This window comes from Leptodactylus fuscus, chromosome 6, assembly GCF_031893055.1.
Source record: "Leptodactylus fuscus isolate aLepFus1 chromosome 6, aLepFus1.hap2, whole genome shotgun sequence".
Taxonomy (NCBI): domain Eukaryota; kingdom Metazoa; phylum Chordata; class Amphibia; order Anura; family Leptodactylidae; genus Leptodactylus; species Leptodactylus fuscus.
The window spans coordinates 162,581,720-162,606,351 of record NC_134270.1 but is presented as its reverse complement, the minus strand read 5'-3'; the positions used below and the strand labels follow the sequence as shown (position 1 = coordinate 162,606,351).

Genomic DNA, 24,632 nt, shown 5'->3' with positions numbered 1-24,632 from the left:
GTTGTAGTTTCAGAGCAGCTGGAGAGCTGAAGGTTCCCTTCCCCTGGTTTAGAAGGTCTGTATTTATTTTGGGTTTTGTGGAGGGGTCATATGGACTATTTGCTCAAATGGTGGTCATAGGGTAACAGATTTTTATGTATGTGATGTCTTCTGGCAGCTTACTAAGAGTTAATGATTTCCCTCACACTGGATGACTAATAAAATGTAGTTTATTTCAGGCAGATTTTCTATCTCTGATGTGCGGGAACTTATTATTTCTTGGGGTACGCTGCTGTAGATAAATATTCCATATGTTCCGTTCATGTATAATTTGCCTTTCCCCTATGGCCGCAGTTTACAGATGCCACTTGTACAGAACAGGACTGGCTGCAGTTTGATCCTGGATCGTGTACCAAAGTTCACGTGCAAAACAAACCTTCATGATTAACCCCTTATTGTTATCACAAGAAAGTGAAGCGCTCCTTTACGACAGGTGGATATTATGTAACCTGCAGCGGTGATTGGAGGGAGAGGCTTAGGGTGTCTTCTATGACTAGGAGGAGAGGCTCGGGGTGTTGTGCTATGGTGGAGGGAGGGATTATGGCATTGTATAATCATTGCAGATAGGCGTCAGGGTGCCTTTGGGTGGTGGGTGACGTTCTCAGGGCGGTGGCATTACGATTACTTGTCCGGCCTCCATATTAAGTTAATATCTGATTGGGCCAGGGTCTCTTATATCTCACCAGCATTGCAGGTGGCTGACAGCTTGTTCTAGCCTTGTCCTCCATTCAGTCACACCTTCCTTCACCATGTCGCGGTCTCAGGGGCTCCCTCGCACTGTGTTAGGTGCCATGGAATTTGGGAGCCGGATGGACGCCAAATCCAGCGAGCAGGTGGTGCGGGAGTTTCTGAGGCGCGGATACGACGAGGTGGACACCGCACACATTTACGGTGGTGGAAAAAGTGAGCAGATACTGGGAAAGATGAAACTTGGCGCTGGAGGTAAGTGGAGACTTCATGGAGCTCTGGGGGTCAAGACTCGACCTACGAGAAAGATCAGCTGCTATGGACACAAGGTGGTAAAGAACACAACACGCGGTCTGTCGCTGGCTCCTTGGAGGAGGTCGATAGCTGGAGGGGTTCCTTAACTTGTTTCGTTCCTCAGCAAACGGCGGTTTTAGCCAGACGTCTTCATGTCATTACTATTTCATAGATGTAAATGGATTTGTCCCGAATTGTTTACTCACCAGGTCAGATAAGGTGAAAAAACGATAAAATGCCAGGAGTTACTCTGCAGGTTCCTGAAGTTAACCCTTGCACTGTCACACACTTACTATAGGTGCACTATCTTCCCCATCATACACATGCACACTTGGTTCAGCTGAGCATGCATGTGTTTGATCTTGCAGCAGTTACCGCAGCACACTTGAGTAACGAAGGATTATGTAGATAATCTTGTTTCCCTTAGTCCTAACAGCGGCACAATGTGGGGTATTTCGTGCCCCTGTGTGCTGGTAGGACAGGCGGAGTTTTAATTAGCCATGTATTAATTTCACATGGCTCGTTCCCTTTAAGAGGGCACAGATACCTCCCCCCTGTGTGTAAATAACAAGTAATAATACATACATTTCAAATAAACAACAATAGGGGGGGAATCCTTGTGCCGCTGTTAGGACTAAGGGAAACAAGATTATCTACATAATCCTTCGTTCCCTGTCGTCCTTACCAGCGGCACAATGTGGGGAAATAGCAAGTAATCCCCATAAGGGTGGGACATTAAACACAAGCAGAATGTAATACAGTGCGCCCGAAGGCAGTAGCTTCTGAGCTATACCGATCAAGTCGGTAGTGAAAGTCGATTCTGAAGACCAGGATGCTGCTGCACAAATCTAATCCAAGGCAAGAGCCTTGATTTCCGCCCAAGAGGTCGACACTGCCCGTGTCCAGTGGGCCCTTAGGACAGTGGGCGGAGGTAAGTTCTGTTTCACAAACGCCAACTTGATTGCTTCCTTCACCCAGCGGGAGATGGTTGCTTTAGAAGCCTTGCGGCCTTTATGGCAAACTACATAATTTATTAATAAGTTTTCAGATCTCCTGAAAGCGCGTATGCGCTGAAGATAAATCTGAAGGTTCTGGACTAAATCCAGAGTATGCCACCTCTCCTCCTCAGGGGAAGTGGGTACTGGAAAAGGTTGGCAGGCAAATGAGCTGACTCACATTTGCCCTAGAAGAAACCTTAGGCCTGAACCCTGGCAGAAATCTTAACTGAACACGGTCTTCAAAGAAGGCAATGTAAGGAGCTTCCGATGAGAGTGCTTGAAGCTCCCCTACTCTTTTTGCCGAGGTGACAGCGAGGAGAAAAGATACCTTATAGGTCAGCCACTTTAGATCCACCTCCTCCAGGGGTTCGAATGGAGCAACACAAAGTGCCTTTAGGACCATGTTGAGGTCCCATTGATGGACAGGAGCAGATACTGCTGGTCTCAGCCTAGTTGCCCCTTTGATAAAGGTGCTCACTAAAGGATCTTGAGACAACCGCCTCCCCAGATAGGCGGACAGAGCGGCCACATGTACCTTCAGGGTAGAAGCTGCAAGCCCTCTGTCTAGGCCGTCCTGAAGGAAATCCAGGATCGCCCTCACAGGGGGATCGGAGGAGTCCACTTTGTGATCCGTGCACCAGGCCTGGAAAATATTACCGACCCTACGGTAATTCTTATTGGTAGAGTTGGCCCTGGCGCTGGCTAAAGTCCTTAGGACGCCTTCAGACAGTCCTCTATTCCTTAATAGGGACTGGTCAACCTCCAGGCTGTCAGATTGAATCTCCTCAGATCGTGGTGTCTCAGCTCTCCTTGTGTCACCAGATCTGGGAGGGGGGGAAGCCTCCAATACCTGCCTTGACTCATCCACATGAGCTGGGCAAACCAAGTCCTTTTCGGCCAGAACGGGATTATGGCAACTCCCGAGACTTGGTCCTGTCTGATTTTCATCAATACCTTGGGTATGATGGAAACTGGAGGGAAAATGTATATCAGCCTGAACCTCCATGGGATGGACAGGACATCCACTGCCAAGGCATTGTCCTCCTGGTACAGAGAACAGAAGGTTTCCACCTTGGCGTTGAGTCAGGTTGCCATGAGGTCGACGTCTGGAAGGCCCCATGCTTGGACAATCTGTTGGAATCTGTCTTGATTGAGAGACCATTCTCCTGATACAGGGATACCCCGACTCAACTGATCCGCTACTATGTTCAGGGAGCCCTTGATGTGAACAGCGGATATGTGGGACAGATTCTTCCCTGCCCACGTGAAAATCAAGTTCGCCTCTCTCAGTAGGGCTGGAACCCTGGTGCCGCCTTGCTTGTTCAAGTATACTACCGTCGTCATGTTGTCTGACCGGACCTTGACTGCCTTCCCTTCGAGAAAAGGGGCAAAGTACTTCAGCACCAGATAGACTGCTTTTAGCTCCTTCAGGTTGGAGGTTCCTACCTTTGGATTCCTCCACAGACCCTGGACGGTCCCGCCGTCTAGGTGGGCTCCCCATCCCGTATGGGACGCATCTGTTGTCAACAGGGTCCAACGAGGTTGGACCGAGGACCTTCCGTCTTTCAGGTGTCTCCACCATCTGAGGGAAAGACGGGTACCGGGAGAAAGGCAGATCTTCCTGTGCAGTCTCCGTGGAGATCCGTTCCAGGTTCTCAACACCTCCATCTGAAGAGGACGCAAATGCCATGAAGCCCAAGGGACCGCCTTGGCTGAAGACGACATTAGGCCTAGGACCCGCATGGCGGTGCGGATGGTGACCCGCCGGGTCCGGAAAAAGGCCCTGCACTGAAGCTTCTATTTTCGCTCGCCTTGGACGGGATAGGAAAAATCTGCATGCTCTGGGAATCCAGAATAAACCCTAGGAATTTCTTCCGGGTGGATGGCACTATTTCTGACTTCTCCCAATTGATCAGCCAACCCAACTCCTGGAGGAAGGAGATGGCTATCTGGAGGTGGTGATGGAGAATTGAAGTAGACTGAGCTTTTATAAGCCAGTCGTCGAGGTAGGGAACCACGAAGAGGCCTTGCAGTCTGAGGGTGGCGGTAACTGGTGCGACCATCTTGGTGAATACGTACGGGGCTGACGATATGCCGAATGGCAGAGCAGTGAACTGTAGGTGCTCTCTGTGACCAGCCATAAGAATGGCTATGCGTAGATACTTCTTGTGTGGCGGGAAGGTGGGGATATGTAAGTAGGCATCCTTCAGGTCCAGGGTGACCATGACCTCGTCGCGCAATAGAAAGTTGGTTACTGAGTCTATGGACTTCATCCTGAATGGCTTTCCCTTTATGAAAAGGTTGAGGAACCGAAGATCTATAATCATCCGCCACCCTCCTGTGGACTTTGGAACCAGGAATACGGGTGAATAAACTCCTTATCCCACTTCTGAGGGAGGGACCCTTTCCAGGTCCCCCTTTGCAAAATATTCTGCCACGGAAGCCTCCAGGCAGACCTGTTGTAGAGCTGGTAAAACCCGCGTAGTGATGAACCGGTCCACAGGAGGGTGTGAGAACTCTATTGCGTACCCCCGCTGAACGAACTGAAGGACCCATGGATCCAAAATGTGAAGATGCCACGCCACGGAAAAATTTGGAAAGGCGCCCTCCTATGGGAGAGCTGGACACAGAGAGCGAAGCCTCCTCAAAACCCCTTCTTCTTAGGGTCTTCCTTGGGGACCCCTTGCCCCACCCCTTTGGGCGGTATCTGGAGCGTCTCTGATTACCTTGCTGAGGCCTGTATTGGGATGTAGACTCTCGACCCCTAGAAGGGGAAAGCCTTCTTCTTCTGGTCGCTTGTGGTAGCGACCTGCCTTTACCTTCAGCCAGCCCCTCCATCAGGTCGTCCAGCCCCTGGCCGAAAATCTTCCCTGGTTGAAAGGGGAGGGAGCATAAAGAAAATTTGGAGGTGACATCAGCCCGCCAAGGATTGAGCCACAAGGGCCTCCTGGCAGCGGTATTCAGAGCCATGGTCTTGGAAGCCAGTTTCACCTTCTGTCTTGCTCACTCTCTCAGGAAATCCGTAGCGAGACGGAATTCCCCCATGGACGCCAGGATGACATCCCTGTTGGCCCCGGAGTCGATGTCCCGCTCCAGACGGTCCAACCGGGCTTGAAGCTTATCAGCTACTTCTGTGGAGGCGATGCCCACTGCCATCTGGGCTGAAGCAGACGAATACGCCTTCTTGAGTGTTGAATCCACTCTCCTATCAAGCAAATCTTGGAGGTTTGACCCATCATCGATAGGCACGACAGTGCGACGGGAGAGCTTTGAGATGGCCAAATCCACCTTGGGCGGAGGACCCCAGCGATCCAGCTGGGAGGAATCAATTGGATATACTGCTTTGAAAGCCCTGGTGGTGACATAAGCTTCCTCCGGCTGCTTCCACTCTTGTTCCATTAAACTGGCCATGGAGGCGTCCACTTGAAAAACCCTCCGCTTTTCAGAGGTGGACGCAGAGGCTTCCCCCTCGCCAATCTGGTCCCACGACCAGATGGCCTTCAGCAGTTTGTTAGTCTTCTCACGATGAAAAAATGGGTCTGCTGGAACAGGAGGACTGGTCGTCCGATGATATGGACTCATCCTCCACCTGGAGGCGCTCCAGGGAGGGCAGTGAAACAGAACGCCTCTCATGCACTGTTTCTTGGTGAGCTGAGCCAGTGATGTACGGATATCCTTTAAGGAATCATCCTGCAAAAACAAGGATACTTAGAAGCCAGTGGGGACCCTACCCCTTTTAGCGGCTAACGTACTCACCATGTACTCCTTGACCTATGCTACCATATCACTGGTAACGGGTTCCTCCCGCAGAGGTTCCCTGCATTGCTGGCAGCATGACCAGTCATAGCCTAGAGGCAAAAAATGACATTCAGGATACTCCCACCATTGGGAGAATTAGCAGACGAAAAAGACCGCACCTACTATCAGGTAGTAGAACGTCACATTCAATACAAGCCAGATGTCTCCTTTTGAAGACTTCATCCGTCTCACTTGATCCCCGGAGGGGTGGAAGACGAAGACATGACAAAGAAACTAGCTTTCAGTGATACCTAAGCATAGGATACGGAACATAAAGGAGTACATTCAAGGAACCATATAAGGAGACTCACCCAGCTTCAGTCAGACAACTTACCAAACTTCAGTCGAGTTTGCACTAGAACAAGTGTAGTTGAAGCAGTAACACGAGCCACAACACGGAGCCAGCTAGTGGATTAAACTAGCAGGCAATGAGGGAAGCAGCCATGCCCCTGTTTACAGCCCTGTATCCAGAAAGGGGCGTGGCTTAACAAAAAAATATGTGAGCTCTGTTCCTTGCCCTCCTGAAAGCACTCTCAGGCCTTATGAGTTGCTCCCTCCCTAGCCAACAGACCCTTGGCACATACCTTGCCTCTATAGCCGCACTGCACCGCTGTCTGCGTGGCCCCGGAGCAGCGGATGCCGAAACCGGAAGTGCCGGTGTCACCTCTATGAGCGTCCGGCCAGGAACCTCCTAGACAGAGAAGGTTCTGCAAAAACGGAAGTTCCCCTTCCTGGAGCCGCGCGTACACGCCAGCAGTGCGCGGCTCCACAAAGCCCAAACAAGATGGGACTGCCGGGGATACATGAGGCAAACATTGTGGGAGGGAGGCAGGGATATATGAAGAGATAAAGGAGCCTTTAAACTTACCCCTCTTCTCCCTGCAGGACTGACACAGAAGTCCAGCAGGCCAGAGTGCTTCACTGAAGATGATTTGAACAGGTGAGAACCTGCAACCTGCAACTTACAACTTCTTCCTTCTTTCTCTTTAGGAGGACACAGAGTCCTCTCCACCTGTCCGATCCTTTACACAGGACAGAAAAAAACACACAGGGGGGAGGTATCTGTGCCCTCTTAAAGGGAACGAGCCATGTGAAATTAATACATGGCTAATTAAAACTCCGCCTGTCCTACCAGCACACAGGGGCACGAAATACCCCACATTGTGCCGCTGGTAGGGACGACAGGGAACCTGAATGTATACGAGGCTAGTCAGCGTGCAAACCCATGCTAGGAATACAAGGAATGGCCTCGGCTCTCTGCTGTGGATTCCACAGTTTTTGGAGACTATTTTGAGGCCAAAGATGGTCTCAAATTCCTCTCTAAACGTGAACATACCCTAAATGTCCCTTCAAGGAGAACTGCTCTTCGAACCACCAAAGAATGATGTGGCAAGTAGCCTCATTGTTGGCTACAATGGCCCTGAATACGCAATGACTACTTCCCCAAGGATAACTGCAATGGGACCTCCCCTGGGTTAGCTCATCAAGTTGATGGATTTAGGATGGGGGCTCTAGGGGTCCAATGTGAACAAACCCTTTAATTTGATTTTTGGACAGTGAAAATAGCGACTAAAGCCAATCCACTGGAAGGGAAGAAGAACCTGAGAGCGGAGAGCGTGCGGCAGCAGCTAGAAGCCTCCCTGAAGCGGCTGCAGACCCCCAGCGTCCAGCTCTTTTATCTGCACCTCCCGGACCACCAGACCCCACTGGAGGAGACACTGGCGGCCTGCCAGGAGTTGTACCTGGAGGTAATGTACTCACACAGCGTCTCCTCCTCATATCATGGCGATGGTTACCTGGACATTATATTGTGATTTTTCTAGTAGGGCAAGTTCAAGGAGCTGGGTCTGTCCAACTACCCAGCCTGGAAGGTGATGGAGATTTACTACATCTGTAAACAGAGGAACTGGGTGCTGCCGACCGTGTACCAGGTGCCTGCGCTATCCTGAAGGGTGTGGTGTGGGTGACACATTTCCAACATGGTGAACACTTATGTCATGTGCAATGAGACCTTTGTGGATCCAAATCTTCATCTGCATCAATATATACATCTTACCCAGCAGTTATGTGTCTGTATAGACATTGATACAAAGGGTGATTTGGATCCACCTAACATTACAGCTGACAGACAATGGGACGTATTATCATCCTCAGTAGTGCAGCCTCAGGCTCTGGTTCTAGTGATCACATCTGAGCATAGAACAGGTTTCACATTTTAATGCAGATGTGCAGGGGTATATTAAGTAACCCTGGGGCGGCACTCACCATGTGCACCTCAAGCAGCAAGTTCAGAACTAGAAAAGTGTACGCTGATAATGGCCTCTTAGGTCACAGGTATAACACAAATAGGGAGAATATAGACTAAAGCTTAATATAGAGATAATACACACAGTGATGTCACAGTACAGAGATAATACACACAGTGATGTCACAGTACAGAGATAATACACACAGTGATGTCACAGTACAGGATAATACACACAGTGATGTCACAGTACAGAGATAATACACACAGTGATGTCACAGTACAGGATAATACACACAGTGATGTCACAGTACAGGGATAATACACACAGTGATGTCACAGTACAGGATAATACACACAGTGATGTCACAGTACAGGATAATACACACAGTGATGTCACAGTACAGGGATAATACACACAGTGATGTCACAGTACAGGATAATACACACAGTGATGTCACAGTACAGGGATAATAGACACAGTGATGTCACAGTACAGGGATAATAGACACAGTGATGTCACAGTACAGGGATAATAGACACAGTGATGTCACAGTACAGGGATAATACACACAGTGATGTCACAGTACAGGGATAATACACACAGTGATGTCACAGTACAGGGATAATACACACAGTGATGTCACAGTACAGGGATAATACACACAGTGATGTCACAGTACAGAGATAATACACACAGTGATGTCACAGTACAGGGATAATACACACAGTGATGTCACAGTACAGGGATAATACACACAGTGATGTCACAGTACAGGATAATACACACAGTGATGTCACAGTACAGGGATAATACACACAGTGATGTCACAGTACAGGGATAATACACACAGTGATGTCACAGTACAGGGATAATAGACACAGTGATGTCACAGTACAGGGATAATACACACAGTGATGTCACAGTACAGGGATAATACACACAGTGATGTCACAGTACAGGATAATACACACAGTGATGTCACAGTACAGAGATAATACACACAGTGATGTCACAGTACAGGATAATACACACAGTGATGTCACAGTACAGGATAATACACACAGTGATGTCACAGTACAGGGATAATAGACACAGTGATGTCACAGTACAGGGATAATAGACACAGTGATGCCACAGTACAGGGATAATAGACACAGTGATGTCACAGTACAGGGATAATACACACAGTGATGTCACAGTACAGGGATAATACACACAGTGATGTCACAGTACAGGGATAATACACACAGTGATGTCACAGTACAGGGATAATACACACAGTGATGTCACAGTACAGGGATAATACACACAGTGATGTCACAGTACAGGATAATACACACAGTGATGTCACAGTACAGGGATAATACACAGTGATGTCACAGTACAGGATAATACACACAGTGATGTCACAGTACAGATATAATACACACAGTGATGTCACAGTACAGGGATAATACACAGTGATGTCACAGTACAGAGATAATACACAGTGATGTCACAGTACAGGGATAATATACACAGTGATGTCACAGTACAGGGATAATACACACAGTGATGTCACAGTACAGAGATAATACACACAGTGATGTCACAGTACAGAGATAATACACACAGTGATGTCACAGTACATGGATAATACACACAGTGATGTCACAGTACAGGGATAATACACACAGTGATGTCACAGTACAGGATAATACACACAGTGATGTCACAGTACAGGGATAATACACACAGTGATGTCACAGTACAGGGATAATACACACAGTGATGTCACAGTACAGGATAATACACACAGTGATGTCACAGTACAGGGATAATACACAGTGATGTCACAGTACAGAGATAATACACAGTGATGTCACAGTACAGGGATAATACACACAGTGATGTCACAGTACAGGGATAATACACACAGTGATGTCACAGTACAGGGATAATACACACAGTGATGTCACAGTACAGGGATAATACACACAGTGATGTCACAGTACAGAGATAATACAGTGATGTCACAGTACAGAGATAATACACACAGTGATGTCACAGTAACGGGATAATACACACAGTGATGTCACAGTACAGAGATAATACACACAGTGATGTCACAGTACAGGGATAATACACACAGTGATGTCACAGTACAGGATAATACACACAGTGATGTCACAGTACAGGGATAATACATACAGTGATGTCACAGTACAGGGATAATACACACAGTGATGTCACAGTACAGAGATAATACAGTGATGTCACAGTACAGAGATAATACACACAGTGATGTCACAGTAACGGGATAATACACACAGTGATGTCACAGTACAGGGATAATACACACACAGTGATGTCACAGTACAGAGATAATATACACAGTGATGTCACAGTACAGGGATAATACACACAGTGATGTCACAGTACAGAGATAATACACACAGTGATGTCACAGTACAGGGATAATACACACAGTGATGTCACAGTAACGTAATGGAGGTGCAGTCAGTTTTCCACACAACAAGGCTCTGTACTGTCGTCTCCCCGCTGTGGATGGAGGGTCTTACAGGGACATTTGTACCTTTCCCTCCAGGGTATGTACAATGCCACCACAAGACAAGTAGAGACGGAGCTGCTCCCCTGCCTGCGCCAGCTTGGTATCAGGTTCTATGCCTTCAATCCCCTGGCAGGTGAGTGCACCACATTACTACAGGGTGCTTTCATTTGTGTTGTGGACCTGTTGCAGGAGGCGGCCATCTTACCTGAGACAATATTGCTGAATTTCATTTGCGATTGCTGTATTGATTCTCATTATTTCCTGATTTGTGCAGGGGGGATGCTGACCGGAAGATACAAGTATGAGGACAAGGATAAGGAGCAGGCGCCCAGCAGATATTTTGGCAACCCCTGGTCAGAGATTTACATTAATAGGTCAGTATATAGAACATGAATACACTTCTGTTAATCTAGACTTCCCTGTCGTCCTCCACAGCGGCACAATGTGGGGTATTTCTGCCCCTGTGTGCTGGTAGGACAGGCGGATATTTAATTAGCCAATCAAATGCGTGGCAGGCCCTATAAGAGGGCACAAGAACCTCCCCTCTGCGTGTTTTTTTCTGTCCTGTGTGGACAGAGGACAGGTGGGAGGACTTGTGTCCTCTTAGAGAAGCTCAGCAGGATCACTCACCTCCTGAGCGGTTGTTTTCTTCTTGTCACCTTCTGTGCCCTGCGGGGAGAAGGTGCTTGTTAGCCATGTGTGGCTACCCCCCTCTATCCCCCCTCCCCCCCTCTCCTCCACTTTCCCTGCTCCTTGTGACTTACCTGACATTTTGGTGAGAGTCCGGGGACTCCGCATGCCGCCTCTGGTGGCCGCGCGGACTGCCGGCGGGTGGAACCACACTGTTGTGTATCCTGTTCCCCGCCGGCCGCTGTAAGCGCGCACTTCCGGTTTCGCCGGAAGTATCATAGCGCCATGGCAACGGCCTGGCGCTGGCGGCCACTCACTCAGGGAAGATTCAGGCCTTATTAAAGGCCGGAAAAGACGGGGAGATGTGGGGGTAAGTGCCCGTGTTAAGGGCCTCTTGGTGGGGGGGAATGTATATCTTTGCAGACCCCTGATTACAGGGTTAGTTGTCTGGGCAGGTTGCCTCACCTGTTTTGATTGTGGCTCCGCCCATTTCCAGCCGGCCAGAATTAAGAGGCTGGCTGGCCTGGTGTCAGAGACCTTCCTGCAGTATCTACTGAAGGCGTGCGATTGTGGTGTTCATTGATCTTGAACTCTTTTCCAGTTTGCAAACTTTATTGGGAACCGGCTGTGATGGCCGAGTGGTTAAGGTTTTGGACTCGAAATCCAATGGGGTCTCCCCGCACAGGTTCAGATCCTGTTCACAGCGCCAGCCTGGCTAGCTCAGTCGGTAGAGCATGAGACTCTTAATCTCAAGGTCGTGGGTTCGAGTCGCACGTTGGGCGCCAAGTCACCTCTCTGTCCGGTCTACTGGACCTGGTAAGATTTACCCTTTTTTTAAAAGCTGGTATGATGTCATGGTGACAGTGTTGCATGGTCTATTATCTCTCTCTGTAGGATATGTCATCCTCTACTACCCCTCCTGGGGATGGTAGGAGGAAAACCTCTTCCAAGAGGAAACATCTTTCCTGCTTCGATTGCGACACACCGCTCCCTGATGGTAGGTAGCGGCTTGAAAGGTCGTGCCCTGCGGGGTACTACTGGTCCTATAACTTGCCTATTTTCAGGCTATGAGTGGGCCCGTTGTCGCGGGTGCAGAGGTCCTCCACCTGTGGAGCCCTCTCCCAGAGATATGATGGCATGGGTCAAGGAGATGGTGAGTTTGGGCATCGCTTGGGTAAATAGTTTTTCCCTTGCTTGTACTCTCCTTTTTGTTTTGCAGGATGATTCCCTCAAAGGGATCCATTGCACCTTGTCTCAGCTCACCAGGAGACCATGCTCTGAGCTCCGTTCCTCGTCTCTCCCCCCCCACCTTGTAACACCTGCGGGTGGCAGAGGAGGATTCCTCCGAGGACGACTCAGTTATTCCAGCAGAACTGCGTTCCATTATGAACAAACGGGCAGGCTGCTGAAGTCCATCCGGTCTACAGTGGGCCGAGATGTTGACGGGGAAGCCTCCACGTCTGCCTCTGGGGGACATATTGCCTTCCATGCGGACGCCACGCTGACCGACCTTATGGCGCAGCAGTGGAAACAGCCAGAGAAAGGACATTCGCTTTCCAGGATCTTCAAGAGTTTGTTTCCTATTAACACTACCCAGTGGGATTCCTGGGGGCCTCCCCCGAAGGTGGATTTGGCCGTAGCAAAGCTGTCCCGCAGAACCCTGGTGCCCTTGGAAGATGGTTCAAATCTTCAGGACCCTCTGGATCGTAGGGCGGACTCCGTTCTGAAGAAGGTCTACTCAGCTTCCTCCGCGCAAGCCTCTGTGGCCATAGCCTCCTCTATGGTTGGTGACTTTTTGCGCAACCGCTTAGCCGCCTTGGAGCGGGATATAGACTTGGGCGTAGACAGAGATGAGATTCTGGCCTCTATGAAAAGAGTTCATAGGGCTGCAGATTATTTGGCGGAATCCTCCTGCCATCAATTAAAAATCTCCGCCAAATCTATGGCGTTGTCTACTGCGGCCCGTAGACCCCTTTGGCTAAAGCCTTGGCGGGCAGATTTTGCGTCTAAAGCAGCACTCTGTGCTCTCCCCTTTGAGCCGGGAAGGGTGTCTGGCCAAAGCTTATAGACGCCATTATGGAGGGATTAGCTGAAGGTAGGGGAAGGTCCCTACCTCAAGCATCCAGGGGCAGACGTGCTCCCTCTAGAGGCAGAGGTTCTTCCTCTAATTATAGACGCCCTTCCCAACAACGGCGTTTTAGATATCGCCCTAGGGGAGCTGGTCGTGGCGCTTCCAAGGAGGACACCAAGAGGAAGCCTGAGTTTTGACGTGGGGCAGCTCCCTGTGGCCCCCCTTCCTGGGAGGACGTCTTTCCTCCTTTTCCAGAGCATGGTTCACCCATATCCAAGACCCATGGGTGTTGAAGATCATACAACACGGGTATCACATCGACTTTCATCTTCCACCTCCAGATCGGTTCGTTTCCACCCAAACTCTTCCACCTTCTCAGCAGGCCAGTCTAGAAGCCTTGGTTGCCGAATATGTTACCAAGGGCGCCCTGGAGAAGGTACCAGCCTCAGACCTCGGTCTGGGAGTCTACTCCCCCGTCTTTCTGGTCCCCAAGTTCACCGGGGGCTGGAGGATGATAATAGATCTGAGGTACCTCAATCGGTTTATCAGGAAGAGGTCATTTCGAATGGAAACCGTGGATTCCGTGGCTGTGTTTCTTCAGCCAGGAGAGGTGATGGTTACCCTCGATTTGAAGGACGCCTATCTACATGTCCCCATTGCTCATTTCCACAGGAAGTTCCTCAGGATTGCCGTCGCTATGGCCGGCCACAGGGAGCACTATCAATTCACAGCTCTGCCATTCGGCATCACATCCGCCCCACTGGTATTCACCAAGGTGATTTCTCCGGTCGCCGCGGCCCTCAGACTTCAGGGTCTTTTCATCGTCCCTTATCTAGACGACTGGCTACTGAAAGCTCAGTCTCCTGCTGCCCTCCTCCAGCAGCTCAACCTTGCCATCAACTTCCTACAGGAGTTAGGATTATCAATTGGGAGAAGTCCGAAATCGTTCCATCCACCTGAAGAAAATTCCTCGGATTTATAGTGGATTCAGAAGCGATGCAGATCTTCCTCTCCAGTCCAAGGAAGGAAAGAATCCAAGCCAGTGCACGATTCCTATTGCGCACTCGGCAGGTAACCATCCGGACCGCCATGAGAGTCCTGGGCCTGATGTCCTCCTCGGCCAGGGCGGTGCCTTGGGCTTTATGGCATTTGCGTCCCCTGCAGATGGAAGTGTTGAGAACCTGGAACAGGTCTCCACGGGGATTGCACAAGAAGATCTGCCTTTCTCCCGCTACCCGTCTTTCCCTCAGATGGTGGATACACCTGAAAGACGGAAGGTCCACGGTCCCGACAGTGTGGACCCTGTTGACAACAGATGCATCCCAGTGGGGATGGGGAGCCCATTGTCAAGACAAAACTGTACAAGGACGATGGAGATGTCCGGAGCTGGGGTCATCCAATCTCAAGGAACTCAGAGCAGTTTACCTGGCCCTAGTACACTTTGCCCCAGAATTGAAAAGCAAGTCTGTCAAAAACCGGTCAGACAATATGACGGTGGTAGTCTATATAAACAAACAAGGGGGCACCAGGTCACCAACCTTGCTGAGAGAGACGAATCTCATATTTGCCTAGGCAGAGAAGAATCTGGTCCAGTTATCCGCTGTTCACATAAAGGGCTCCCTGAACATAGTAGCGGATCAGCTGATTCAGGGTATTACCATATCAGGAGAATGGTCTCTCAATCCAGACGTATTTCAACAGATCGTCCAGAGATGGGGTCTCCCGGAGGTCGATCTTATGGCTACCCGACTCAACGCCAAGGTGGGGACCTTCTGCTCTCTGTACCAGGAGGACAATCCCTTGGCGGTGGATGCCCTGTCCATCCCATGGAGGTTCAGGCTGTTTTACATATTCCCTCCAATTCCAATCATACCGAAGGTATTGATAAAAATAAGACAGGACCAAGCCTCGGGAATAGCCATAATCCCGTTCTGGCCAAAAAGGGCTTGGTTTGCTCAGCTCATACAAATGAGTCAGGGCATATATTGGAGGCTTCCCCCACTCCCAGACCTGGTAACCCAAGGAGAGCTGAGATGCCAGGATCTGCGGAGCCTCAACCTGACAGCCTGGAGGTTGACCAGTCCCTATTGAGAAATAGAGGACTGTCACAAGCCGTCTTGAAGACCCTATCCAGCGCCAGAGCAGATTCGACTAACAGGAACTACCGTCGAATAGGTAACATCTTTAATGCCTGGTGTCTGCAGCATCAAGTGGACTCCACCGATCCCCCTACGGAGGCGATCCTGGACTTCCTTCAAGACGGACTAGACAGAGATCTTGCTGCGGCCACACTCAAGGTACACGTAGCGGCCCTGTCCGCCTATCTGGGGAGGCGTTTGTCTCAGGATCCTTTAGTGAGCACCTTTATTAAAGGGGCAACTAGGCTGAGACCGGTGGTAAACACCCCTGTCCACCAATGGGACCTTATTCCGGTCCTGAACGCCCTATGTGGCCAGCCATTTGAACCTCTGGAAGAGGTCTCCCTCAAGTCGCTAACCGGCAAAATGGCGCTGCTATTGGCAGTCACACCTGCCAAACGCGTTAGTGAACTACAAGCTTTGTCCGCTGAGGAGCCATATACCACCTTTTTCTCTGACCATGTACAGCTTAGGTTCCTCCCTGGGTTTCGTCCCAAGGTGCCATCTGCTGTAAACAGGAACCAACTGATTTCCCTTCCAGTATTTTTTCCGTTCCCTTCTTCTGCTGAAGAAGAAAGATGGCACAAGCTGGATGTGGTTAGATGCCTGCAGATCTACTTGCAGCGCACTCGCCCCTTTAGGTGGACTGAAAACCTGTTGGTCAGCTACACGGGGAAAAACAAGGGCGCCAAAGCCGCCAAAGCTACAATATCCCGGTGGGTTACCGAGACTATTAGTCGCCTATACCGCCCAAGGGCTGTCGGCTCCATCTTTCCTTCATGCCCATTCAACCAGGGCAGTGTCCACTTCACGGGCAGAAAGAAGTGCTTTGTCTGTGGACCAAATATATGCAGCTGCCTCTTGGGCATCTGAATCCACCTTCATTTGGCATTACCGCCTGAAGGACCAAGTGGCAGATTCCACTGCCTTTGCCCAGACCAGTTTAAGTTCGGTCATGGGTTTGTCCCACCCATCTTGGGGACCTGCTTGCTATATCCCCACATTGTGCCGTTGTTGAGGACGACAGGGAACGAGTGATTATGAAGATAATCTTGTTTCCCTTAGTCCTAACAGCGGCACAAGATTTCCCACCCTGGGAATCATATCTTATGTATAAATCTGTATATAAATGTAATGGAGGTACTTTTGTATTTACACGCAGAGGGGAGGTTCTTGTGCCCTCTTATAGGGCCTGCCACGCATTTGATTGGCTAATTAAATATCCGCCTGTCCTACCAGCACACAGGGGCAGAAATACCCCACATTGTGCCGCTGTTAGGACTAAGGGAAACAAGATTATCTTCATAATCACTCGTTCTGAAGGGTTATCCTGACTGTGTCTTCACCTTAGATACTGGAAGAAGCATCACTTCCAAGGTATAGACCTGGTTCAGAAGGCGTTGGAAGAGGCCTATAGCAAGGATAGACCTAGCCTGACGTCTGCTTCTCTCCGCTGGATGTACCACCATTCCAAATTACAGGTATGTACACACTGATACACAGCTCCTTGAGACGGAAGGAATCTGGCAAAGAATGTCTCCTGGAAATAAGTGACAGCACAATGGGGAGAAGTTATCATTCCCTCTCCGCCTGTATTCTGGCATAGAAGGAAGCTATTGAGGCACAGCTTTAGCACAGGGACCATTCTTGCACCAAACGTGCCCCTCAATCCCTAATCCGCACCTCAGCTGCCACATTCTATGAATGTGAGTGGTATGGGAAGGGACGGGCTAAGACCAGGGACGTTTTGTTGATTTACTAAAATTCGAAGATTTTCATTCTGCACCAGGGCCTACGACAGATTTAGGAAAAGACTAGAGCCTCTTCTTAAATCTCTTGGTCCCATTTAACAAAGACTGGCATATAATACACTAGTCTTAAATTTGCCCTGGTGTGATTTAGTTAAGCAGACAAGACAACTCCCAGCAGAACAGAGTGTTTCAGGGGTGGAATGTGGTAAAGTTGTTACACTTTGATGGGTAGAACAGGTTATCAATATGTGATCAGTGGGAGTCTGATGTCTATGATACCCACTGACCCATTCATCAGTCACATGGCACAACAGCAGTGTGTCATTGGGGCAGAGCCATAATACCAAGCACAGACCATACCATATATGTGGCACTGTGCTTAGTATTTTTACTGAAGAGTGTGATTTAGTTACTGCCATCACCTGTTAGGTGCCTCAGGTAAGTAACAGGTGCTGTTAATTACACAAATTAGAGAAGCATCACATGATTTTTCAAATAGTGCCAATACTTTTGTCCACCCCCTTTATGTTTGCTGTGGAATTATATCCAATTTGGCTTTTTGACAATTCTTTTTGTGGTTTTACATAGAAGATTAAATGAAAATAATAATACCAAAGAGTTTGTTCTTGCAATCATTTTCTGGAAGAACACGAGTATTGTCTGACAGAATTACAGGGGTGCCAATACTTTTGGCCAACACTGTAATGGGTATTTTTTGCAACCCCATAAACATCACCTTTAATTTGTTTTTAGGGCAGTCAGGGCGACGCTGTGATCCTGGGGCTGTCCAGTATGGAGCAGCTCGTACAGAACCTAGATGGGGCGGAGAGCGGACCCCTTCTTCCTCCTGTGGTCGCTGCCTTTGATGAAGCCTGGAACCTGATGGCCCACGACTGTCCTAACTATTTCCGCTAGAACATTCCACAATGTAAATGTAATTTTCTTTAGCTTATTGCTCTGCGCCTCCAGCCTTGGCTGATCTATTGCTTTATACTGAGATTTCATACAATAAATACGCACAAAGCTGTTTCCAAACAACCCAGTTTATTACCGGTCTATGTATCAGAATAGTCAGTGTACGATATGGAGCACAAACATCGCACCATCACTTTATTAATGGGGGGAGGAGATTCAAACATTTATTAGGACGCATCAGTCAGTTGTATTTTTTCTGTATATATCCTGCTGAAGGGGGCGCAGGCTCCATCTGAGGAAGGGACAGTGTAAATAGAGCCGTATACTGAGGTCACTGTTCAGGGTGCTCATAGACGAGTGATGACAGATTCCACCTCCAACACCCAGACTGTCAACCTATTAGATGTAAAAACTTTTATTTTTTTTTTTCTCCTCCACTATAATAGCCACCCTCAGCCTATGAGCACCTTCTATGGTACGTTCTTACTTAAACGGTGCAGTCTGAAGTTGCATTGGGGTGGAAGTCAATAAAATTGCTGGTACAACGCACATTTTTCCATAAAGTAGCCCAGCATGTGCAGGCTTCAACAAAAGCCAAAACTTCTGAACATACAACAGTAAGAACGTACCATTATGGGATGAGGGATGTACAAAATGACATGTCCACTGATAACATGATGTATCCTTCTTCAACACGGTGGTGTGGATTGCAAGTTTTGGGGCCTGCACCTCTGTGCACAAAGGAAGAGATTCCTGAGTAAAGTCATTGCATATTCCATGGATGTACAGGGGCAGACAAATCTGTTAAAACACAGTAAGACTTCAGTTCCCCTGGAACATTCAGAGTCATTGTAGTCAAGTGACCGAGGAGTTGGCGGTAAAGCTGTGGTCACATCCTCTGATTCATCTCTACCTAAGCTGTAACCCTCCAGTATTCCTGCATCATGTACAAGGGGTAATGGTTATTCTGCCGCTTCTTCCTCCTCCTCGTCGTTGTTGTCGTCTGCATCCATCTCATCATTCTCAACAAACTGCTGGAATTCTCCGGTCTCTGCCTCCCACATGGATTTTATGGCCACTTTAAACTCTGCCATCTGATACCCGAAGAGTTTCTGCCAAAAGAAGAGAAGCGGCGTCAGACAAAGGGACAATGCGAAAGTGCTGACCCTCGCAATGAACGTCAACTTACCAGTATCCGGGCCTGCTCTGGGGTCAGGGTGTCGCCCTCTTTGCACACCTCGTAATCTGATAGAAGGGTCACCACTCCTGAGGGGAGAGAAGGGAGATATTGCATACAAATATTAAAAACCTCATCTTAGGTCTACAGAGACAAGACACCATTCACTGACAGCAAGCAGAAAGACTAATATTTTATTTCAGAGGCTGAAAATCTATAGTAACCCAGTCTTGTCGGAGCGACCATTGGGCATCTGATTGGTCTTCTATCTGAACTGATCCGGTAGAAAATTCAACATATGTCTGTCAGTGAATGGACTCAGTCCTGATCCGGAAAACGAGCTGGCATTCTAGCTGAAGACTTGTTACAATGTATTAGTGAGGGGTAAACCTCTGGCTCCAACGTGCACTGATACATTGTAACAAGCCCATCAGCAGTGTAAAAAGAACTAGGAGCTCAGTTGTTACATCTAGTAGTTTTAAAGAGATTCTACCATTAAATCCCTTTTTTGTGGATAAGACGTCGGAATAGTCTTTAGAAAGGCTATTCGTCTCTTACCTTTAGATGTGATCTCCGCCGCGCCGTTCCTTAGAAATACCGGTTTTTACTGGTATGCAAATTAATTCTCTCTCAGCGATGGGGGCGGGCCCCAGCACTGGAAATGCAATGGAGGCGTCCCCACTGCTGCTCGAGAACTGGCTCCAGTGACCCCTCTATCTTCTGCTGGATCCTCCCCTTCTTTCGTCATCTTTCTTTGGCGTCACCTCCGACGCCTGCGCATTCGGCTCTGCCAGGGAGACACCAGTAGAGCCGACTGCGCATGCCGGCAGCCGGCCACAGTTCCAAGGCCGCAATTTCACACATGCGCAGTCGGCTCTACTGGTGTCGCACTGGAAGAACCAACTGCGCAGGCGTCGGAGGTGACGCCGAAGAAAGACGACGAAAGAAGGGGAAGATGCAGCCGAAGATAGAGGGGTCGCTGGAGCCTGTTCTCGAGCAGCAGTGGGGACGCCTTCATCGCATTTCAAGTGCTGTGGCTCGCCCCCATCGCTGCGAGAGAACTAATTTGCATACCGGTAAAAAACGGTATTTCTAAGGAACGGTGCGGCGGAGATAACATCTAAAGGTAAGAGACGAATAGCCTTTCTAAAGACTATTCCCATGTCTTATCCACAAAAAAAAGTGTTTTAATGGTAGAATCCCTTTAAGTTTGGAGAGATCCCCAACTACCGCCATATGTCCTACTAAGTAAAGCGGACAGCCCCTTAAAAACATACAAAAGGATTGGGGCTGACCTTTCTTCAGAGCAGTGGGAAGGCCCAGCTGTCTTAACTGTGGCTCCATAGAGTGTGTGAACTGTTCCAGGGGCCCCTCATCAAGCACCACACCAAAGGTGGCCTTGTTCCCGGCTCGAGCAAAGTCTGTTTCCTTAAACTGATCAAACCATCTGTAAAAACAAGTCAAGAGGTTAACAATAGCTGCAAATAGCTGCAAAGTATTCACAATATAAGCTGATAAAGTGCCACTCCACCCATAATAAACCTTACAGGTGTCCTGGGATATTAGTGGATGCCACTAAATAAAACAGCAGTTTGTGCTCCAGAGCTGTGGTTCTTCTTAGTATTACTGAAGATAATTTACAGTCATTGATACCCATTTTGGCCGTGGACAGCCTGGCGATGACTGTTGGAGCTGTGATGGTGGCCATAATGGTCAATCAGCTTTTAAAGGATATTTCTTAAAGAGGACCGTATATGTCCTCATCAGTGTGCGGTATTATAGCACTGTCGGCTGGCTTTTCTAGTATGAGCCACGATTTTAGAGATATTGGTGCTGTCAATTTCGGCACCGATGTCTCTCCACTGTCAGAAGGGCGGACCTTACAGCCGATCGTCATTGTTGGGCGTAAAGGATCGGCCACTAACAGTATTCTTCCATAGGAGAGACATCAGTGACTAAGTTAACGGCACCGATATCTCCACTACCAGGGTGCAAACCGGAAAACTGCGCTTTCTAGCACATACATAAGGACATGAACGGTCCTCAGACAAACCTAGCAAAATGCTTCAGATTATCCTAGGATACTATCTGAGGAATAAAGGAAGGAACACACAAGACCCCAGACTCTGTCTTACTCTTTAACTTCTTTCTCTGTGCGGTTGGTGAACAGGATCCCGACTTCTCCTTTAAGACAATTACTCAACTGCAGGAATAGAAAAAAGTCATAAGATTATAATAGTGCAGTTAGTGGACGGCATAAGATGTGGCCCTGCACAGAATCTTACCTTGTGCAAATTATCCTTGTACTCATCACAAGGATCCTTCCCCAGAGCCACAGTCATCACCTTGTTCTTGCCAAAGAATAACCTGGAAGGTGAAGGAGACAATAAGAATATCAGAACCAGCATCACTCTGCAGGGCCAAGAACATGGAGATGCCCACAACACAAGATGGTTTTATAACATGGAGGTGACCTTTAAAGTGTAGCCAGTCTTTTTAAGACTCCATGACCCCATCTACTAATTTCCCGCTGTTTTATGGACCTAGACTAGCTGTCTCCCATACACTACACACACAAAATAGAAGAGAGCTCCGTAACTCTCTTCCACACTCAAAACCCTCAGCAAGGTTATATAGGACATTATGAGAAGTAATGATGATAGTAAAGCTCTTGGGGTGAGATAGAAACTTCCTGTATCCCTCGGCTGTTTGATGCGACTGCAGCATTCGGAGGAGCCCTGTGGCCACTTCACGCCTATCCACTTACATAGGACTGAACTGCACAAGGGGCACGTGACAAATTAACTTGATGGTACTGGCTGACAAAGCAGAAACAGCACCAAACAGCTGATCTGTGGGAGTCCTGGGTGACAAATCACCATAGTTCAGATATTGACTTATCAATATTTGACCTGTTAAACTCCTTTAAGATGACTGCCCCTAGACCCCTGCCAATAGCGACCTCGTCTTTGCTGAATGGCCCCTATATTAATTTAAATCTCAAGTAAGTGGCAGACTCTCTTATGTGTATGGGGCCCCACGGACTGATGACTGGGGGAGGTGCTGATCCTACCCTGCACTAGGCCTTACACAATGTCTCTTTATCTCGGAGTGTTCCTTTCAAATAAAGGGGAGACCATATGACTATAAATCGTAGGATAAGGTCAGGGTCTCTCTAAATAATTTAATCCATTGCATTCAGGACAGCAGACAGAGTTGATGGCTATAGATACCGGCTGTGTTTCCAGGCGTTGCGCACGTCCTTCAGCTTATTATTCCTCATGTTCTCCACAGACAGAACAAACACGTACTTGTAAGTGTCCACGCATTTCCGCAGCTGGGAGAGAAAAACACAAGAAATAAGCGATAAACCAGCCCAATATGAATAGGCTACAACACTCTGTAACTTCCTAGTATACCTTGTGGATCACTGCTTGCTGTCTGTGAATGGGAAGATTCTTCTAATAACCTGTCTTGGCCTAATACTTCTCACAGCTGAGGTTTTGTTGCCATTGTATCTAACAGCCTTGACCCCAAAACATGACATCTATCCTGCACTGATGCCCATCTTATCCAATAGATTTGTGCTGTTCATGTGTATAGCTCACAGGGGAAGATCTACTAAAATGAAGTGGTGTGGATCCAGTTGATGGCACTGCCACGGCTCTGCCCATGTTAGGTACACAGTCCGGTGGGCGCTGACATACCCTCTGCCCTGCCATTTGTTGTGGAGTGAAAAGGACTGTTCACATGGCAGAGAATGATGAAGACTCAAATAGTAGCCTTGCCCCATACGAGCGTCTCATACGTCAGATTCTGCAACTGCTCGCAGTAAGATCTAATGGGATGCTTATTTTTTCGGAATCCTACTTTGTTCTCTGCCTTCCATTAAGAATAATAGAAGGCAGATTCAGTGCAGAAGCTGGAAACAATTTTGAGGTGCAATCCACCTTGAAATCAGTGCTAAATTCCGTGGCGTGCACACACCCTAACCTGTCTGGTTGTGTGAACACAGGGAGCGGTGCATAATGTCAGCAGTCACCAGAGGCAACATGGACGCCGAGGCAGTGACGGCGCCACCAACTGGATCTACGTTACATCAGGGAGACCGAACGTCTAACCATTTTGTTCGAGAATCTACTTACAGGATAAAGATCTGTGCTGTGATGTGTTTAGTCCACACTGTAGCAAACCCTAAGCTGTGACAAAAATCAGATCTAGACAGTTTACAGCCTCTAACCTGCGTTTGGTATTACATTTGGGGAGTGCGCTTGTGGACCCCCGACCAGAATACCGAACGCATTAACGAGCGGTGAACAATGAAAGCACATGGACCCCATAGACTATATTGGGGTCCGTGTGTTTTCCGCATGAATCAGTGCTGCTTGAAGTACGCTCTGCATGATTTGTGTGGACACCACACGGAAAACACAAGGACCCCATTATAGTCTATGGGGTCCGTGTGCTTTCGTTGCTCACCGCTTGTTAATACGTTCGGCATTCCGTTTGCAGACAAGCAGACTCCCCATACGGTATACTGACCGCAGATGTGATCCGGGCCTCAGGGTGTCGCCATTCACTAACAACAAGCAGAGATCTTGGCGCACAAAGCATTGCATAAAGTTACAGAACTTTTCATGACCCATACAGCCAGGTGGCGGTCACATGTGTACGGGCTGTAGTATCATGAATATGGTGGTCACATGTGTACGGGCTGTAGTATCATGACTATTGCGGCCACATGTGTACGGATTGGAGTATCATGACTATCGCGGTCACATTTCTATGGATTTCTCGTGACTAATACCCCGGTGAGGGCAGATGCGGCCCCGAGTCCTCACCTCCTCTATAAGGCTCTGTTTCACCTGCAGCCCCTTCTTGGCTGTCTTGGTCAGTGACACTGTGGAGGAACACAAGGAGTATATATAAGATATCTATGACATATATATAACTAGTATACACTGTACCGTAGCTCTGTGGCCCTCAGGGGCCCCTCTCACCTTTCTTATCACGCTTGGATTTCGGCATCTTTGCTCTGTCTCTCACTCACGTGTAGCTCAGCCTGGACGAGTGTGAGGCCCCCGAGCTGCGCACGGCATTGTGGGATTGCAGGTCTGTCTATGGCACTGCCTGCAGGGGGCGCCAACCCATCACTGGTGTACTTTTACATATTTTTCGGATATTACTATTTAGTAAATGACCCCCATTGTGTTATTTCTGAGAATTTCTATATAGCCTATTTGCTAATCTCTATGGTAGATGGCCGCTCAGGCAGCGCTGATGTGTCTCTATGGTACGCGGTGTACGCTCTATCCACCTCATCGCTCTATTGTT

General features: G+C 48.5%; 2 protein-coding genes and 1 non-coding gene across 3 annotated transcripts; 2 read left to right on the top strand and 1 right to left on the bottom strand.

Moving 5' to 3' along the window:
- The first annotated feature begins 727 nt into the window (after positions 1-727).
- LOC142208966 (aflatoxin B1 aldehyde reductase member 2-like) lies at positions 728-18,233 on the top strand. Its single transcript, XM_075277878.1, has 7 exons — positions 728-981; positions 7,374-7,564; positions 7,643-7,747; positions 10,653-10,749; positions 10,891-10,990; positions 16,807-16,936; positions 17,960-18,233. Exons 1-7 carry the CDS (start codon positions 789-791, stop codon positions 18,119-18,121), a joined length of 978 nt encoding a protein of 325 aa, XP_075133979.1. The 5' UTR covers positions 728-788; the 3' UTR covers positions 18,122-18,233.
- Positions 11,871-11,952, top strand: TRNAS-CGA (transfer RNA serine (anticodon CGA)). Its single transcript has one exon. It is a non-coding gene; the product is annotated as a tRNA-Ser (tRNA).
- Positions 18,234-24,386, bottom strand: MRTO4 (MRT4 homolog, ribosome maturation factor). Its single transcript, XM_075277876.1, has 8 exons — positions 24,299-24,386; positions 24,140-24,198; positions 22,532-22,635; positions 21,584-21,665; positions 21,434-21,501; positions 20,594-20,745; positions 19,311-19,387; positions 18,234-19,233 (listed from the first exon to the last, which is right to left on the bottom strand). Exons 1-8 carry the CDS (start codon positions 24,324-24,326, stop codon positions 19,084-19,086), a joined length of 720 nt encoding a protein of 239 aa, XP_075133977.1. The 5' UTR covers positions 24,327-24,386; the 3' UTR covers positions 18,234-19,083.
- Between the last annotated feature and the right edge of the window lie 246 nt (positions 24,387-24,632).

Coding starts and splice junctions, on each gene's coding strand:
- LOC142208966 (XM_075277878.1), top strand. CDS start 789: ATGTCGCGGTCTCAGGGGCTCCCTCGCACTGTGTTAGGTGCCATGGAA. Junction 982..7,373: donor GATGAAACTTGGCGCTGGAG/GTAAGTGGAGAC, acceptor ATTTTTGGACAG/TGAAAATAGCGACTAAAGCC. Junction 10,750..10,890: donor TGCCTTCAATCCCCTGGCAG/GTGAGTGCACCA, acceptor TGATTTGTGCAG/GGGGGATGCTGACCGGAAGA.
- MRTO4 (XM_075277876.1), bottom strand. CDS start 24,326: ATGCCGAAATCCAAGCGTGATAAGAAAG. Junction 19,388..20,593: donor TCCCACTGCTCTGAAGAAAG/GTCAGCCCCAAT, acceptor CTCTCCCCTCAG/GAGTGGTGACCCTTCTATCA. Junction 19,234..19,310: donor CAGAGCAGGCCCGGATACTG/GTAAGTTGACGT, acceptor TTCTTTTGGCAG/AAACTCTTCGGGTATCAGAT.